The sequence below is a fragment of the Grus americana genome, chromosome 2 (assembly GCF_028858705.1).
Source record: "Grus americana isolate bGruAme1 chromosome 2, bGruAme1.mat, whole genome shotgun sequence".
Classification (NCBI taxonomy): Eukaryota; Metazoa; Chordata; class Aves; order Gruiformes; family Gruidae; genus Grus; species Grus americana.
Genome location: NC_072853.1, coordinates 94,345,373 through 94,361,977, shown reverse-complemented (window position 1 = coordinate 94,361,977; position 16,605 = coordinate 94,345,373). Strand labels below are relative to the sequence as shown.

General features: G+C 51.6%; 1 protein-coding gene across 1 annotated transcript; it reads left to right on the top strand.

Moving 5' to 3' along the window:
- Positions 1–352: 352 nt before the first annotated feature.
- Positions 353–9,323, top strand: NRN1 (neuritin 1). Its single transcript, XM_054818550.1, has 3 exons — positions 353–668; positions 4,831–4,975; positions 8,025–9,323. Exons 1-3 carry the CDS (start codon positions 614–616, stop codon positions 8,254–8,256), a joined length of 432 nt encoding a protein of 143 aa, XP_054674525.1. The 5' UTR covers positions 353–613; the 3' UTR covers positions 8,257–9,323.
- The last annotated feature ends 7,282 nt before the right edge of the window (positions 9,324–16,605 follow it).

Sequence of the window (16,605 nt, the reverse complement as noted above, 5' to 3'; positions counted from 1 at the left end):
GGGGGGGTTCTGCCGTGCTATCCCCACCCCCGGGGGGGCGGCTCCTCCGTCTGCGTGTGTGTGTGTGTGTGCGTGTGTGCGTGTGTGCGCGTCCCCCCCCCGCCCCCGCATCCCTCCCGCCCCGGGAGGACGGTCCCGGCTGCCACCCCCACACACCCCCCCCCATCGCCACACGGGGCAGGAGAAGCGCGGGTGGGGGGAGTTTCTCGGCGATTAATGGGGCGGGGGGACACGGGGAGAGCGGATAAATCTAGCCTGTGATGCCTATAAATGGCGTTTCTCTTCCAAGGTGCACATTAAAAAAAAAAAAAAAAAAAAAGAAGGGGAAAAAAAACCCGGTCCGTGTCATCCCCCCGCGTCAGGGCCGGTGGTGGGCGTGAGGCTGTACTTCCTCCGCCCCCTCCTAATGGAGCGAACCATTCCCAGCTAGTCCTCCTCGCCCTCTCCCTCTGCCTCCCTCTTTCTCTCCTTCTCCTCTTGTCTCCCCCCCTTGTCTGCAAAGTCCTCCGCTGCTCGGAACTTGTTGGCAATGCCTATTTTTCAGCTTTCCCCCACGTTCTCCAAAGTAACTATTTAAAGATCTGCAGCCGCAAATGGTTTTACTAAATGTAGGATGGGACTTAAGTTGAACGGCAGATATATTTCTCTGATCCTTGCTGTACAGCTAGGTAAGTGGACTGCCAAATTCGGTATCAAGTTGTGTGCACCAAAGCCCGGCTGATGCATGCAGAAGCGGAATGTCGGAATGACCTGCGCTGACGGCCGCGGTTTGGGGCGGCGGGGGGACCCCCGCTCCCTCTGCCTCCTTCCCGGTGGCATCTTCGCGGTTCTTCACGCTGTGGCGAGGCAGGGGGGTCCGCAGGAAAGGCAGCCGATTCTTTGTTCCTCTTAAATCACTTTTGTTGTTCGTTTTCTTAAATCAGTGCATGCTCGTTCGTACTTCGCTTTTTATTTTTCTCCCCTCTTATTCTTCCTCCTTTCTCCCTCCCGCCCCGTTCTCTCCGTCCCCGCAAACGACTGCATTTGTGTTTGCTTTTCGGATATCCCCTGCATTCCTTTCCACCCATAATTTGGGGACTCCAGTGCTAAGAAATGCCCCCCTCTCCCCGAGGGACAGAGAAATAAGAACCGGCACAAAATGGCTTGCGAGAGATCTAGCTGGAAAGTTTTTTTGCAGAAAATCAGAGGGACAAGCGAAGGGCTCCCTTTGGGAACTTGGAGGCTTTTCCATTTGCAGAGCAGTCTAAAACCAAACAAAACCCAACGGTAACCACTGGAATGCGGGTATTAAACAAATAAAAATTATTAAGAAATCACAAAGTCCCACCGCCGTATCGTTAATTTTGTGCTCGGAGAACCGCTGTCAAAAAACGAGCGGGTCCAAAAAATTTCTATATGTGCTAAGTTACTTAAAATAGAACAGGTTTCCCTCCACGCCGGTATGTGTTTTTGTGTTCTTGTTGCTGGTTTTGTTTAATATCTTGGGGTTTTCGCTGGTTCTTTTTGTTGGTTTGCTCTCAGGTTCATTTTATTCAACATTTCTTTGCTGAAAATTTTTTTAGTTACAGACATTAAAGAATCCCCAAGTTAATGACCACTTTGGTCTTGTACAGGCAAATTTTAAAGACTGTATATTGAATATGTATATTCCCGAGCATGATCCAAAACTGGGCTTCAAGGAAAGGGCGATTGAAGCACGTCTTTTATTATCCAGATTGTCGGGTATGAAGAGACCTTTGAAAATATTTGCCTGCGAAGGAATTCTGCTACAATTTAAAAAAAAAAAAAAAAAAAAAAAGCTCAGCATTGCTATTTAGAGGTCCTTTTGCTCGATCACCCTCCTCTCCAGACAATCTCTGCAGCATTTTGTGGGTACTAAAAGAAAGAAGAGGGAGAAATAAATTAAAAAAAATTAAAAGAGGGGGAGAACAAGAAAGGGAGGAAAGAGGGTGGCAAAATGCCTGGAACATTTCCTCATCGAGAAAAAAAAAATTGCGATGAAATGTTGACCTCTGGAAAATGTGGATATATGATGCAAATCCCTCCATTCGTATTACCATTCCATTTTAAATGAGGCTGAACTCTTCCGAATGGCCGAAAAGGCCATTTTCTGTACTGTCAGAGAAAGAAGGGGAAGGCATTATTTGGATGTTATTCTTAATTTCAGTCCTTGCATTTTTTGTTTATTTGTTCGTTTGGAGGAGGATGATTTTTCTCTCATTTGTGTTTATTTGACTCAACCGAGGGATGATTTTATGCACGGTGAAATTTCAAAAGGTAGCTAAAGTCGCCGGGAATCGCCGTCCCCGGGCTGGCGTGAGCATGAGCAGTCATTTGGAAAGTTACCCCCAAATATTGCTGCACACCGCGGAGATGGTGGCGGTGCGGTCGCTTTGCGGTGCCCTGGGAGAGGACAGCTTTGAAGCTCGCGGAGGGCTTTTCTCCTCTCTGCTCCTCCTTCCGTATTTCGAGTAACCTTCCCTCCACTCCCCCCCACACCCCCCTCCCCCGAAATCAGCTTCTGGTTGTCGGTGTGGGATTTGCAAAGGGCCATTTGCCTTTGCCCCGTCCCCGGTAACGGCTCGTGTCAAGTGGATGTTCGGCTCGTTCCCACAATGTCTATGCACCGGGGCTTAAGAAAAATGAAAAGAAAAAAAAAAAAAGGAAAATTTTATTTAATTAATTTATTTGTTTGTTTGGGCAGAGGGGATCGGAGCTGTCCGAAATCCCTGACATTTTAGGAGGTGACACGGGGGGGCGGGGGGGCGCGGGGACTGAGTCTCCGCGGAAGGCGCCCAGGGACAGGACGTTCGGACCGGCCGCATCCAAAGGGCAGGCGGGCTGAGAGGACGGGGAGCGGGTTTCGGGAGGGCGCACGGTCCGTTATGGATGGCTCCTGCGGTCCTGCTGCATTGCAAATTGCTACACACTCCTGCCTTTTGAAGGACGGGGAGGGGGGGGGAGGTCGGGGCCACGGCAAAGCACAAGCGACCTAGTTCAAGAGAAATCCCGCTGTCGTTTCACCAAGCAGGACCATCGTCTGTCCGCTTTTTCTTTTTCTTTTTTTTTTTTTTTTGTTATTATTATTATTGGTGGGATTTGGGGAGGCTTTGGGCCGGGGGTACCCTGTGCGGAGGGAGCACACAGAGCCAGGCCGCCCCTCGGAGAGGAGCGATGCTCTGAGCTCTACTGGTCCCAAATTTGACCCTCTACCACCCTCCCTGCCCGGCCCGGGGGAGGGGTCCCCTTCGGACCCCGTATTTTCAGTGCAGCCTGTCACGTTTTTGGAGAAATTCGTTGCAACTTCCCCTCCCTTCTCCCCCTGTAGCTGCCGGAGTGGGATGGCGCGGGTTTTATAGGACACGGTTTTACCCTCGGGATGGTCCTCAGTTCTTCTCTATTTGTTTGCCTGGCTTTTTTTCTTACCGTAGCCAATGTCTGTAGCCTGCCGGGGTTTTGATGTGACGGCTGGTGCTGGTGTGTGTGTAGAGGGGAGTGGCCACCAAGTCATGTTAGCGATGAATCAAACGGCAAGACGGGGATCTGGGTTGAAACAGTCTCTTTTGGAGTCAGCCATTTAGCGGAGGAAACACACATACACACCGCCACAGCCATGTCCTGAGGAGGCGGACCGGGAGGGAACCCCCATCCCAACACACACACACCCCCCTCCGGCGGTGCGGGAGGCCGGGGGCTCCTACGAAGGGGTCGAGGGGGCGACAACCCCTCCTGCCCCCGCTGGCCGCAAAGACATCCCAACTGCGCTGCCCGGGGTCGAGCCCGGACCCGGGGACACCACGGCGTCCCCAACGCCGGTCACTGGCAGGAGAGCGGTTAGGGATCAGCATCCCCCCGGCCCGGGTACCCCAGCCCACCGGCTGCGGCGCGGGATGCTGCGGGCGTGTGCGCGGTGCTGTGCGGCGGCACAGGCCGTGGTCTGAGTCCTGCGGGCCGCGTCGTGCAGCAGCAATGTCCCTGCGTCCCGTCCCGTCCCCCAGCGAGGCCTGGCCCCACAGCCACGGACACCCGGGAGGAGCCATCTCACGCACGCCGTAATTAATTTTCTTTCCCTCTTTTACAAGCGGTTGTTCTTGGGTTTGTTACTATTGTATTTAACCGAGTGCCGTTTCCTAGCGCAAGCCCGAAGGATGCCCGAGACAGCAGGTTTCGGGTAGCGGGGTTCATCCCTGCCCCTTCGCACCCCGCTGCCCCGAGCCCAGGCAGCCGTGGGGCCGGCGCCCTTGCAGCTGCGTGCGTGGCTTTAGGGTTCGCTTCTTCTCGTGTCTTTATCGCAGCTCTTTCTAGTGATTTTTTTATTATTATTACTATTATTTTCCTGCTGCGTCTTGCACAATATTTGCCAAGCGACCCGGGCGGTAAGGAGCCGTGTGTGTGCGTGTGTGTGCGCCAGTGTTTGTACGGAGAAACGCGCCTGCTGCTTCGAGGCGGAATTTTCTAACAAAGGAGCAAGTCCGGGGAGAAGCAGACAGCGCATCTTCACCTAGCTTCCCCTCCTCCTCGCCTCTCAAAAAAAGGGAAAAAAAAAAAAGACTAAAATCCACGTCGTTAATCCACGAGCACTGAAAACCCCAGTGTTAAAAAAGCAAAGGGTGAAAAACCCCTGACTCATGTCCCCGAGTGCCCCGTGGCCACCCTGGCTCGGTCCCACCGCCCTCCTCCTGCCCCCCATATCACCGCTCCTCGGCGGGGCGCGTCTTTAGCGATGGGGGAGAAGGGAGGGAGGGGGAGAGGTGCGGGTGGCGGAGCGGGGGGCTGGGGCGGGCGGGGAGCCGGCGGAGCTGACCTGTGCCCCTGCCCCCCCCCCCCCAGCGTACCTGGTGCAGGCGGTGAGAGCGGCGGGGAGGTGCGATGCGGTCTTTAGGGGCTTCTCGGACTGTTTGCTGCGGCTGGGCGATAACATGGCCAACTACCCGCAGGACCTGGACGACAAGAGAAATCTCCAAACGATCTGCGCGTAGGTCTTTCCTCTCTCCTTCGGGGCTGCGGGGGAGGGGAGGGGGGAGGGACGGGACTGGTGGGTCACCCGGGGCTGGGGAAGGGGAGCGAGGTTGGATGGTGGCGGTGGGAAGGGAAGGAACAGAAGTAACGCGGGGTTTGGTGTTTTGGGGTTCATTTGTCTGCTCCTGGGTCCCTCCAAGCGCGCTGCTATGGGGACAGGCCGGGCTCAGGGAACGGTGAAGTCTGAAGGGAGTCTTTACAATGTCTGTCTTAGTTTTTTTCTCCGTGAATATGTGTGTAGGTTTGGGGTTTCTTTTCTCTCTCCCCCCCCCCCCCCCCCCGCCCCTCCGTCTTAGCTCCTCGCTTGTTTTTTTTCCTTTCTGCTTTGGACTGGGATGTTGGCATTAGCTGCACGGGAGTTGTTATCCCTTTCCTTATTGCTGTCTTCGGGACCCCTGTTCACTGGTAGGCTCCGGGGTCCCCCCGGACGCTCAAGGCAGAGGCAGGCCGGGGGGAAGCAGCTCACCCAAGCCGGGGCTGGGGAGACGATTCCTCAGAAAATAAAATTTAATTAAAAATGAAAATACCCCAGCCACAATATTAATCTCCCAGAGGCAGCTCTCCTCTACGCCCCTGCGCCGGTCGGCCCCCCCGGCCCCCGGGGAAAGCCCATTTCTCCCCAGTTTCGCCCCACTCCTGGCACAGAGGGGAGGAGAAGGAAAGGGCAACGATAAAGGGGAAAAAATAATAATAATTAAAAGGAAAACGTCAACAAAAAATAATAAAGGGAGAAAAAGAGCTTGCCTTGCAAAATCGGCCCCCTCCTTCCCAGTTCAACTGCAAGGCTGGAGGAAATGGGACAGCTGGAGAAGCCCTAAATTTGGGGTAGTTTTCCCCAGAGCTCAGGGCAGTGGATCTTACCAGGGGGAGGGAAACCTGGGGCGGCTGCTGGGGGCGGGGGAGCTGCCAGCTCCGGCCTCGCCCACCCCGCTTCGAGGTCTTGCGTCCCCAGCAGGGAGGCAGAAATGGGCATTTTTGTTACGGCTGGGGAAAAAAAAAAATCTGGCTGCACAGGGTATTCTCCCGTCTCCCAGTTTCTGTTTTTCGGCACAAACTCCCTCCGCCGAAAAAGAAAAAAAGTAATATTGAGAAACGAGATAAGTTCCTTAGGCATAAATACATTTGGAATTTTTTTTCCCTGATTTTGTAGCCCGAAAATCAGAAAATGAAGGACGTGAAATGGGAAAGAGAGAAGGAAAGGAAAGGAAAGGAAAGGAAAAGAAAGGAAAGGAAAGGAAAGGAAAGGAAAGGAAAGGAAAGGAAAGGAAAGGAAAGGAAAGGAAAGGGAGAGGGAGAAGGGGAAGGGAAGGGAAGGGAAGGGAAGGGAGAAGGAAAGGAAAGGGAGAAGGAAAGGGAGAAGGAAAGGAAAGGAAAGGAAAGGAAAGGAAAGGAAAGGAAAGGAAAGGAAAGGAAAAAAGAGAAAAGAGAGAAAGACTGTAACCCTCCTCTCTTCCTACCTAGAGATTTCTGAGCCAAGCATGACTTTGCTGCACCTACTAAGACTGGCAACTCGCTGTAAATGCTGGGTTGCGATTTACCTTGTGTCCTGCATGAGAAATAAATACCCAGGGGTAGCAGCGTCATAATATGATGTCCTTTGGCCCTGGAGTGCTGGACCAGAAGTGGTCCTAACCACCTCTGTAAAAAATACTTTTCCCAGCGAGACCCTTTCCCTGACCACCACCTGATTGCCTTCACCCTGTGCAGGGATGTGTATTGAAAGGAGATGGGGAAAGATTTAATTTTCCTTTGGGAGATGCAATTACAACAGAAATACTGCAGGAGAGGCACACTCTCAGACTCTGCCTTCTCAGTATCTCATTATTTATTACAAATGTAGCAAACATTGGGAGTCTACAACCGGCTTAGAGTGCTCATAAATTAGAGGCTGTAGGACTATTTTAAAAAAAAAAAAGAAAGAAAGAAAGAAAGAAATCAAGATACAAATTTGCAGGCGCCTGCCTTGAGGAAAGGGGAAAATAGGAGGAAGGCAGATTCAGGGTGATTTTTGATAAGGAAAGGTCCATCCATCCCCCCCCGAGGCTGGGTAGTGGGACGGGTCCTGCCCCAATGGCAAACCGCAATTCAGACTCCGTGAAAAATGGAATGAAAAGAAAAAAGAAAAACGTGCAGGAAGAGCTGGAAAATTATCCTGGGGAAGGAGAAACCCTTCACTGCACAGAGACCCCTGGCAACGGGTGGGGAGTCCCTCCTGCCACTCTCTGCACCACGGGCCCGTGCGGGGCGCCCGGGAGGGTCCAGGAAGGGAAGATGCTCCTTCCTCCTCCTCCTCCTCCTCCTTTTCTTCTCCTCCTCTTCCTCCCTTCCTGCACCCGCAGTCAGGGCCCGCTCCCGCCCCGGGGATCCCTCCCGAGGGTTTCTTAACACCGCCCCGGGACCCTCTAGGATGTCGCCTCTGCCTGGGAAAAGTGATGCCTTTCCCACTCCCATCTGCCCGTTCCCACCGGTGACGAGGAACCCTCGGGACGAGCCCGTGGGCCACTAGGCTAGCGTTTGCCAGCCGAGGGGCGCACTCCCTCTCCCTTCATCAGGCAAAGACCCCCTCCGGTAGAGATCCACCAAAGCAATTTTTGCCCCATCCTGCTCAGCTCGGGCTGGTGCCGGAGGCGGGTTTGGGGATGGGGAACCCCCGAGACCACAATCAGCGGCAGCCCCCCCGGGGAGCTGGCAGGGGAGCCGCTGCCCAGCGCAAAGCGTGCGCACGGAGCGGGCTGTGGGGTAGCCCGGGAAAGGCGAGGGGCCGAGGATCCCTCCCAGAAACCGGTGTCTCGGGTGGGGAAATCAGGAGCCGGGTTTTACGGCGGGAGAGGCGGCGGCTCCTCCCCGCCGGGAGTCAGCCCCTTTAAGGCATACCCCCGCTCAGCTCCACCGTCGGGGGGGGGGGGGGATCGGGTGCGGTGGGCTCGAGGGGGCGCCATCCCCCCCCCTCCCCGGGTAGGTGGGTGCGTGCCTGTTTTGATGCCGGCTGCTCTCCCCTCCTGCAGGTACTGGGATGATTTCCACGCCTGCACCCTCACAGCGCTCACCGATTGCCAGGAAGGAGCGACAGACCTCTGGGAGAAATTGAGACGGGAATCCAAAAACCTCGATTTCCAAGGCAGCTTATTTGAACTGTGCGGAGGCGGCAGCGGCGCGGCACCATCCCTCCTCCTGCCGGCTTTGCCCCTGCTCCTGGCGGCTCTGTGGGCCGCGCTAGTGACCTGGCTGCCTTTCTAGGGGGGCAAGCACACTCACACCCACACCTTCTCCATGTGCTGGATCTATAGAGGAAGTGTCCATCCGTTGCTTTGGGGACGTTGTGCTTTTCTGTGGTTGATGATGATGGTGGTGGTGGTGGCTGATGATGGTGAAACACCCATGTAGGACTGTGGAAGCGTTCTCCCTTTATTTTTTGTGTTTTATTTGCCAAATGTTACCAAACAGGCAGCGGCGCGCAGCCCAAATCGGACCTCAGCTTTACTATCGCTTTGAATCAAAAATAGAAAAAAATAAAAATACAAACTCGAGCCCACGTTGTGCAAAAGCAATCTCAGGAACGGCTCTGGGCCACCTAATGCTAAGGTTGTAATCGGCTGGGATACCTCCCGGCAGGCCACGGGCTCCTCTAAAAATGTGGCAGTGTGCGAGGCGAGAACAAAAATGCAGAGAAAAAAATGGCACTGGCGATGAATCCAAGGTAGATGTCCACGTGTGAAGCATATGGTGAATAATTCACAATCTCTCATCTTTCCTCCACAGTCGCTTGTTTTTTGGTCATTCCACTGAAAAAAAAATTAAAAAAAAATAAAAAAGAGCATTTTTCCTCAAGGGGAAAAGAGAGAGAGAGAGAGAGAAACGAACAGTTAAGAAAGGAAGGAAGGAAGGGAAGAGTGAAAGAAAAAGATGTGTCTAAATGCCCAGAGGGGTGAAGGAATGCTGCTAACAAATCTCTGAGAGTTTACCTTTACTTGCTGTTCGAAGGCATCTTTCCGAATTCACTGCCTTTAATTTTTTCCTCCTCTTTGTTTTAGATGTTACACATACCAGTAAAATACCTGAATATCCAACTGTAGAGATCACAAAAAGGGGGCTTAAATGTAAACCTAAAGAAAAAAAAAGAACCAACAAACAAATAACAGCAAAATGATTTTGAAAAAAAAAAAGAGCCTTGATTTTAAAAGAGAAGAAAAATGTAATTTAAACAAAAGTTTATTATAAAGTCAATTCAGCAAAAAAAAAAAAACAAAAAAAGATTTGCTACAAAGTATAGACAGAAGTATAAAATAAAAATTATTGTTTGAAATGAGGGTGTCGTCCTTTTTATAAAATATGCCTGGAGTATCTTGAAAAGGACAGGGCTTTTAAGGCAAGGAAGACTAAATCCTGAACCAATCCCTTGATGAACATGGCAATTTCAGTTCAAACAAGGACAGGGCGGCTGAACTGGTTAGTCGGAGCCTTCCTTTTTTTTTTTCTTCACCCCCCCCCTTTTTAAAAAATATGCTATAAATCCTCCCACCCTCCTCCTCCTCCCGAAACCCAAAACCGCAACACCCCCTTTTCCCAGCTGCCTGGAGCCGGAGGAGGAAACCCCGCGCAGCGGCCGGGGGGGGGGCGGGCGGCGCGGCGGTCCCCCGAGTGCGGGCGCGGGGCGGTGCGGAGCGGAGCGGAGCGGCGGTGCCCCGGCGGAGGGAGGACAGCAACCACCATTAAGGAGGAGGCTGCGGAGCTGGAGCCGGGGCGCAGAGGAGCCCTTTCATAATTAATAAGGCAGCTCAGCCGAAGGAGCAAGGGGAAGGGGGGACGGGATATTGATTTCGCAGCAGAAGCTGCTCTAACCTCGGCTATTTATAGGTGCCTGGTGCCTTTATAAAGAAATACACATCAAAGAGTAAACACGTCCTTTTTACTTATAAGGCGAGAGCCCAGCTGGCGACCGGGGTGGGGGGGGGTGGATGGATGGGGAGGTAGGGGCCGCGAATTGGTTAGAGGTGATTTATTCCGGTGGGGGGCCGTTGCCTGCGCAATAGCTCTCCTTTGCCAATGCGTAGGGTGGCAGGGTCTCTCCTTCACCCCCTCTCCCTGCTCCCCTTCCTTCCCAAGGTCCTTAATGTAATGTGTAAGCAATAGCAAATGTAACAGTTCATAAATCAAACAGTGGGTCGCAAGCCAATCTGCATTTCCCAAACGGATTGAATCCCAGCAACGAATGCGCTCAGGAACTGGAGCCAGGCGCCTTTACCACTGGAAGCAATGTTGATTTTTTAATGATAAAATACATTATGTGTGTGTTGGGGGGGCTTTGCAGGGCTCAGCCTCGCTTCGGCAGACACAGGTCTGCTTGCATTTCCTTTTCCTTTGCCCTCCCTCTAGATTTAGTCCCCATCACCACCAAAGAAAAAGGAAAACCCTGGAGAGCAAAGCTTTGTTTAAATGGTTTGAGTTATTTTCCCTCCCCACAGAGGATCTAGACCTAAATTGATTTTTCTGTGCACATCTCTATATTCATGAGGTCAGGCACTGCTGTTATGATTTCCTGTAGCACGAAATGCCAGCTGCCGAGGAGAGAGGGGAGAGAGCGCCCTTGCTGGGGTGCGAGGGGGTCCTTAGTCGCGTCCGCCGGCTGGGCCCCGGGGACCTTTCCCCGGCGGCAGGCAGGCAGGCAGCAGGCAGCCCGCTCCGACCCGGGGCGCCCGGGCGCCGATCCTGCCCGCTGCCGGCATCCCCCGGCTCGGCGCCGGGATGCAGCCGGGCGTGCTCCCGCCGCGGTCCCCATCTTCCTGGCTGCTGGACGGTGTCCGTCCGTCGCAGGACGGTGGGAGAGGAGCCTCCCAGCTTTTCCTCACCCCTCGGAAGAAAGCTAAAACTCCCTAATAAGGGGGTGATTTCCAGCTCATTAGTAGACTAGAGTTATCTTCGCGTGAGGTTGAATTACTAATGGATAATCTTTCCGTAATTAGCACATCCCCCAATTAGCCCTTCGTTGAGGCGAATGATGAAAAGGTGGCAAACGGGGGAAAAACAGCGCAGCCCGTCAGGAGGGGGCCAGTGGCGGCAGGGCGCCTGGTGGTCGGGCCCTTCCCCTCCCCCGGGCACCTCTCGGGAGTCTCCCATTTCGGGCTCTTCATTATCGGGAGCCCATCCCCGGGGCGCAGGCCGGCCACTGGGCATCCCGGGCGAGCTGGGGCGCAAGGCGGCATTTGCTGCTTAAAAACCTGCATTGCACCCCCGGGATTTCCCGCACAGGCGGCAGGGACGGCAGCAAACCTCTGTCCCACCGGCTTAGCGGCTCCCCCCCGCCCCCGGGCAACCGGCAAACGAGGCTCTCCCCGCCGGCAGCTCGGTATGCTTTTTCGGGGAACACAAGCAAACAACACACTCCCTCCCCTCTTTCCCCTCGTTCATTTTATAGGAGCCTCTCAATGCGCAAGGCACCGGTTGTTCTCCTTTCTGCCCCTTTCGGGTGTTATTTCTGAAGCTGAAGTGCAATGGTCGATTTTTATTTTTTTTAACCCAGGGATGATTGCTCTGTCCTGCCTTGTTTTGTGGCCAAGGAAACATGAGCTCTCCCCCAAGTCCCAGACAGGGACTGAGCGTACTGGGTTTGCCTTCTGTCGCCTTGCACCTGTAGGGTTTGTGAGGGCTGGCAGGGGAGGGCTGCGGGGGGAGGCTGGGGTGTCGCATGCCAGGCTGGTCCCATTGCCCCAGGCAGCGGCTGCTTTAGCAAAAGCTGGAGAGGTTCAAGCCTCTGAACACCCCTTAGCTCCTGGACAAACGCGAGCTGGTGAAGTGGGGAGGGGGAAAAAATGCAGCAGAAAAGCATTTAAACGTTGAGAGTAACCACAGTAAAATTATCACCTACTTAAAAAATATGCACACGCATACGGGGAAAAAAAAACAAGTCCGAACATAGATCAGCAGGGGAAAAAACCCACAGCTAAAACAAAAGGCAAGCCAGTGCCTTTCTAGCTGGCTGGATAATCGGGGAGGGTTGCAGCCATTGCGGCTCTGCCTGCCCTAATTCCTGTCCCCAGCTCCGACTGAGCAACCGCAGCCCCGCAGTCCCCGGAGGACCGCGGAAAGCTGGCTCCTTCCTTCTCCATCAGTGCTGGATGAACCCGCGCTTGGCAGTCGGCTGCTCTCTGCCAGCCTCCACCTTTTAGCAGCCTGGTTCAGCCCTGGAGAAAGGGCTGCGCTTTGCTCCCTGCTTGGGCTGCCCTCCGGACACAGCGAGACTCCGCCAGCGCTGGGCTGAGGTGGTGGCAGTCGATTTTTTTTTTTTTTTTTGCTTTAAAGGGAGAAAAAAAAAGTCCCTTTCCCATCTGTTCCCGTTCAAAGGCTGTAACAGAGAGATGGCGCAGGCCTGTGCTGGGAGCAAAAGCTTGAGCCGGGACGCACAAAATGGGAAAAGCTGTCTGAGTGGTAGGGAGGGCAAACAGGTTGGTCCTTACAGAGGGAGCAGGGAGTGATGATATAAAAGTAAGGTGCAGTACCCATTTCTCACAGGACTTTCCAGTGGCTACAACTGTGCCTCAGAAGCGGCAGCAAGGCACGGTTTTGCACAGGCTAGGAACAAATGTATAGGTGACTCTTCCAGTCCCGTTCTTCTCCAGGAGCCCCGTTTAAATCTGTGCAGTTGCTTTCCTGCCCAGTGAAATCCAGCAGGCTCTGTGAAGGGCTGACAACTCAAGGAGACAAAGGCCAGTTCAGCCTTCTTATTCATCAGGGCTGATTCATTAATAATTAGTACCATTAGGTGCACTACAGCAGTGCCTGAGGGCCCCAATTAAAGGAAAGTGAGCTTGTTAAATCCAGAGAGCCAGATTCTCCCTCTGTTACTCCTGCCTGATGCGGAGGTGGTGCCTCCGGGGTGGGCAGCAGGAATAGCCCTGGCTGTCTAGGTATACAGCCTGCCTTCCTCCTCCAGCTTTTCCCTCCCCTCCTGCCTTAGCTGTAGATCCTGCTTATGACCTGCTGCAGACCAAGGTGGGTGCAGGAGATGACTAGCAGCACTAGTGGGAGGAGCTGCCAAATTCAGGTTATTTTTCAGAGCCACTTCATTCTTTATCACAGGGCAAAAGTGAGTTTGGGGTTTTTTTTGAGGGGGAAACAAAGTGATGGGGACTGGAGAGAAGTTTTTGTTACAAAACCAGATGCAATTTCAGCCATCCAGAAGAATTGCTTTAGGCTACCAGCAGCTGATGATCAATGGTGCTGTTGGCGAATACACTTCCAGCTGCCTGCTGTCTCTCCTGAGGGACCGTTTCAACCCAAGGCCCATTGCAGCAGTGGTGCAGCAAGGGGCTTTTGTTTGCTTTTGGCTAAGGAACTTCTGCTGCCTGGTTCCACCAGTGAGAAGAAAAGCTGGAGGTGATGTGGGAGAGAGACACAGCACTGTTATTGGTGAGTTATGGGCTGTTCCTTTCTCCTCAAATCCCCACGGCGGGTCTGTGTTAGAAGATCTCACTCAAAGCCCCATACTCCCAAGTTAAGATTTTGCTAATGCATGGGCAGGCTGTGCTGGCATAGGCTTTGCCTTTCGGGAGATACTGCAGAAGTAGGTTTAAATGATTCAAATGATCAGAAACCCAGCCTGTGGCCTTTTTCTTAGCTTTTTGGATTTATTGTTTGCTTTATTTTGTTTGTTTGTTTATCTCCTAAGCTGATATGAAGGAAAAATGGCAACAGCCTGCTGAAGGTCAAGGTGAAACTGACCATTAGTTAACCTGAGTGCTGGTATCCACCAGCAGAAATCCATGCCCACAGGTACTGGAAGTCTCTTCAGCAAGAGAAACAGCATTGTTGCAGGGGACAAACAACTGGTCTTGACCTTCTTTACACAGCCCTTCTCTGGGAAAAAGCATCCTCTGAAGTCTAGCATTCTGCCTAGGTAAGGATTTTGAATGCTCACTTTTGCCTCTGACAGGGATGCTATCTAGATACAAAGTCCACGTATATGCCACCAATATATGAAGTGCTTGCGTGTACATTGTACTTTGCGCATCCAGGTTTCTTGCCTATGATACCAATTTATTAAGGGCTATGAAAAATGTACTAAAACTCTCAAGCATCAGAGATCAAATCTGCAGGGCTTTTTTTTTTTTTTTCTGTGAAGCAGCAGACTCAAGAGTGGATGGGCAGTGCATCCTTTAATACCACTTTAACACCACTAAGTTTTGTAACACTTTAGAAACTACTGGATATTCAAATTGATGCTCCCTAAGGCAGGGAAGAAAAAACCAAACCCCAGCCAACCAGACAGAAAAAAACAATAGAAGAAGGAAGAGAGGAAGAAAACATAAAGAAGTCATCACTGACATCGATGGGAATTGTTCAATCAGATTTATCCCCCCTTAAAGCACATCTTTGCTACAGACATAAAGTTTTCTTCAGGACGGGTTAGGTACGTGGTCTCATTCTGCCAAATGCATGTCTTCAAGAGTCAAATCACATGTCCAGTATAGCATCTCTCTTTGTCAGAACTTCTAATAGCAGTATCTTAAGTATGAGAAGTTTTACAGTAAACTGATAGTTTGGTATTTATGCTCCTCTCTGCATTTTATTTTGACTGAGTATTGAAAGAGATCTTACCCGTCCCTGTGCTCCTTTGGGGCACTTTCAATTTTCCAGTCCTTTGCAAAGGAATGATTCCTGTAAAGTCACTGCCCTGTTTAATTTCCCATATTTCAAGAAACCCTAAATTATGTTGTCAGACGAAAAACTCAGAACATATTTTGTTAGCATGGAGCATCGGTCACATTAGTTTTGCAACGCCTCATTTAAGGATCCAATATGTCAGAAAATTGTTCTACGCTTCGCTTTTATTGAGGCTTAATAGGCGCCCTTGTCCCTTTTACTAGACCTGTGATGCAAGACTCAGTTTTGTTCTGTTGCCAAGATGTTTCATTTGATCTCTCTCACCCTTACTTCTGCTGTCTATTAAATGGGAGTAGCCTTTGAGATCTTTGGTGGGTGAAAAATGCTACAGAGGAGGTAGGCATTATTAATTAGAACGATCTTATTTTATCTTTTAGCTTTCATCAGAAGAAAAACATCTGGATTGAAATGACAACAACAAATAATAGGTAAAGGATGCTTCCCTGTGGCTTCATAGATCTGCTGTGTAACAGAAAACATTCAGCCCTGGGAGCACAAGAGTTGTGGTTCACATCTCCTTCCAAAGAAGCCTCATTTTAAGGAATGTTGTAGGATACCTACCTAATGCAGATGCTGCGCTGCAGGCGTTTCAGGTTGTGAATTTCAGCCCGTGCCCTTGGCTAGGCTGTCGAGGACAAGATGCAATACCTGTCCTTCTTGCAGAGATGCCAGTCCATCTTCAGCCATGTCACTCCCTCCTGGCGAGCTCCCTGTTTTGCTGGGCATCAAAGGTTCATTTCATTTTCTTCCCTTCCTTTTCTTGAGGTGTCAGTGATTTGTGTTCTCTCCACCTAAATCAGAGATGTGGCACATCAATACTTAGAAGGCTTAGGAGAAGAAGAAAACATCAATATTTCACTGAACACACAAAGTTGCACAACTCCCCAGTCTCTGTTTTAATGTCAGCTGCGGTTAGTTTGGGTTTTTTCCACAGGCTGAGTGATTTCAGTTTCTCTTTGAATGCCACCTGTGCGAATAGTTTGGTTTTCTCCATTGCTAGTGTTAACAAGGAACTGTGAGGAGTTTGTTCAGGCTCACTAGTCAGGCAGTCCTGAGGTGGCTGACTTTCTAGGAAAAGCCACAGCCGGAATAAGTGAGAACCAGCCTACGCACCAGGCGCAGCTTTTGCTGGTCTTCAGCTTATGCTCCGACTCATGCTCGTGCTAAACGAATCGCCATTAGCAATTGTAATATAGACAAATGCGAAAAAACCCGAGCTGGATGCTTAGTCATGCAGCTGCACTTAGAAATGATGGCCCATTATAAGGCAGCTTCACCGACTACAGCGGAGCTGTGCCAGCTCACAGCAATTTGGGGCTTGCTCCGCTCCCGTGAGTCTGCAGTCTGAAGTTTCCAATCTCGTCCTTTGTGTGAACTGGATCATGCAAATGGGGGTACCGGAGTCACAGGGAAGTCGAGTAGATTTCTGCATCAGTACCAGCGTGAGAAGGAGCAGCAATTACTCTAAATTCACTCTGCCAGCCCGTCATTTCTGAGTTCCCCCCCTGCTGCTCTGTAACTGGAAGCCTTGCAGTCTAGAAGAAGGGGAGAAGAACATTTTGCTCATGCTCATATTAATCAAGTTGTCTGGTGAGCTGCTGAATCTGTGAAATTGTATCTCCTGTGGTGTTCAGTGGCAATGACTGTCTCCTGTGTGGATTCTCTGGTGTCTAGTAATACAGTTGTGTTTCTGCAGTGGATGCACTCCGAGGGGTTTTTTCTCCTCTTCTTGCCTATTTCCCCAGCACTTGTAGGCAACTCAGACCTTTGAAACTTCCATCCCCTGTCACGTTTGATCAAACTCAGCTCACAGGCTCAAAAATTATTTAGGAGGGACTGACTGGCACTTGCACAGACAGTGTGATCTCATAAGCTTCCTTTCCTTAGGGAACTAGGATACCAACCTAGCAACGGGGGAAAAAGTGCCAT

What these genes read in the sequence shown, in the direction of transcription:
- NRN1 (XM_054818550.1), top strand. Translation starts at nt 614, where the DNA reads ATGGGACTTAAGTTGAACGGCAGATATATTTCTCTGATCCTTGCTGTA. An exon ending in GATCCTTGCTGTACAGCTAG is followed by an intron (nt 669 to 4,830) that starts GTAAGTGGACTG and finishes CCCCCCCCCCAG; the next exon opens with CGTACCTGGTGCAGGCGGTG. An exon ending in AATCTCCAAACGATCTGCGC is followed by an intron (nt 4,976 to 8,024) that starts GTAGGTCTTTCC and finishes CCCCTCCTGCAG; the next exon opens with GTACTGGGATGATTTCCACG.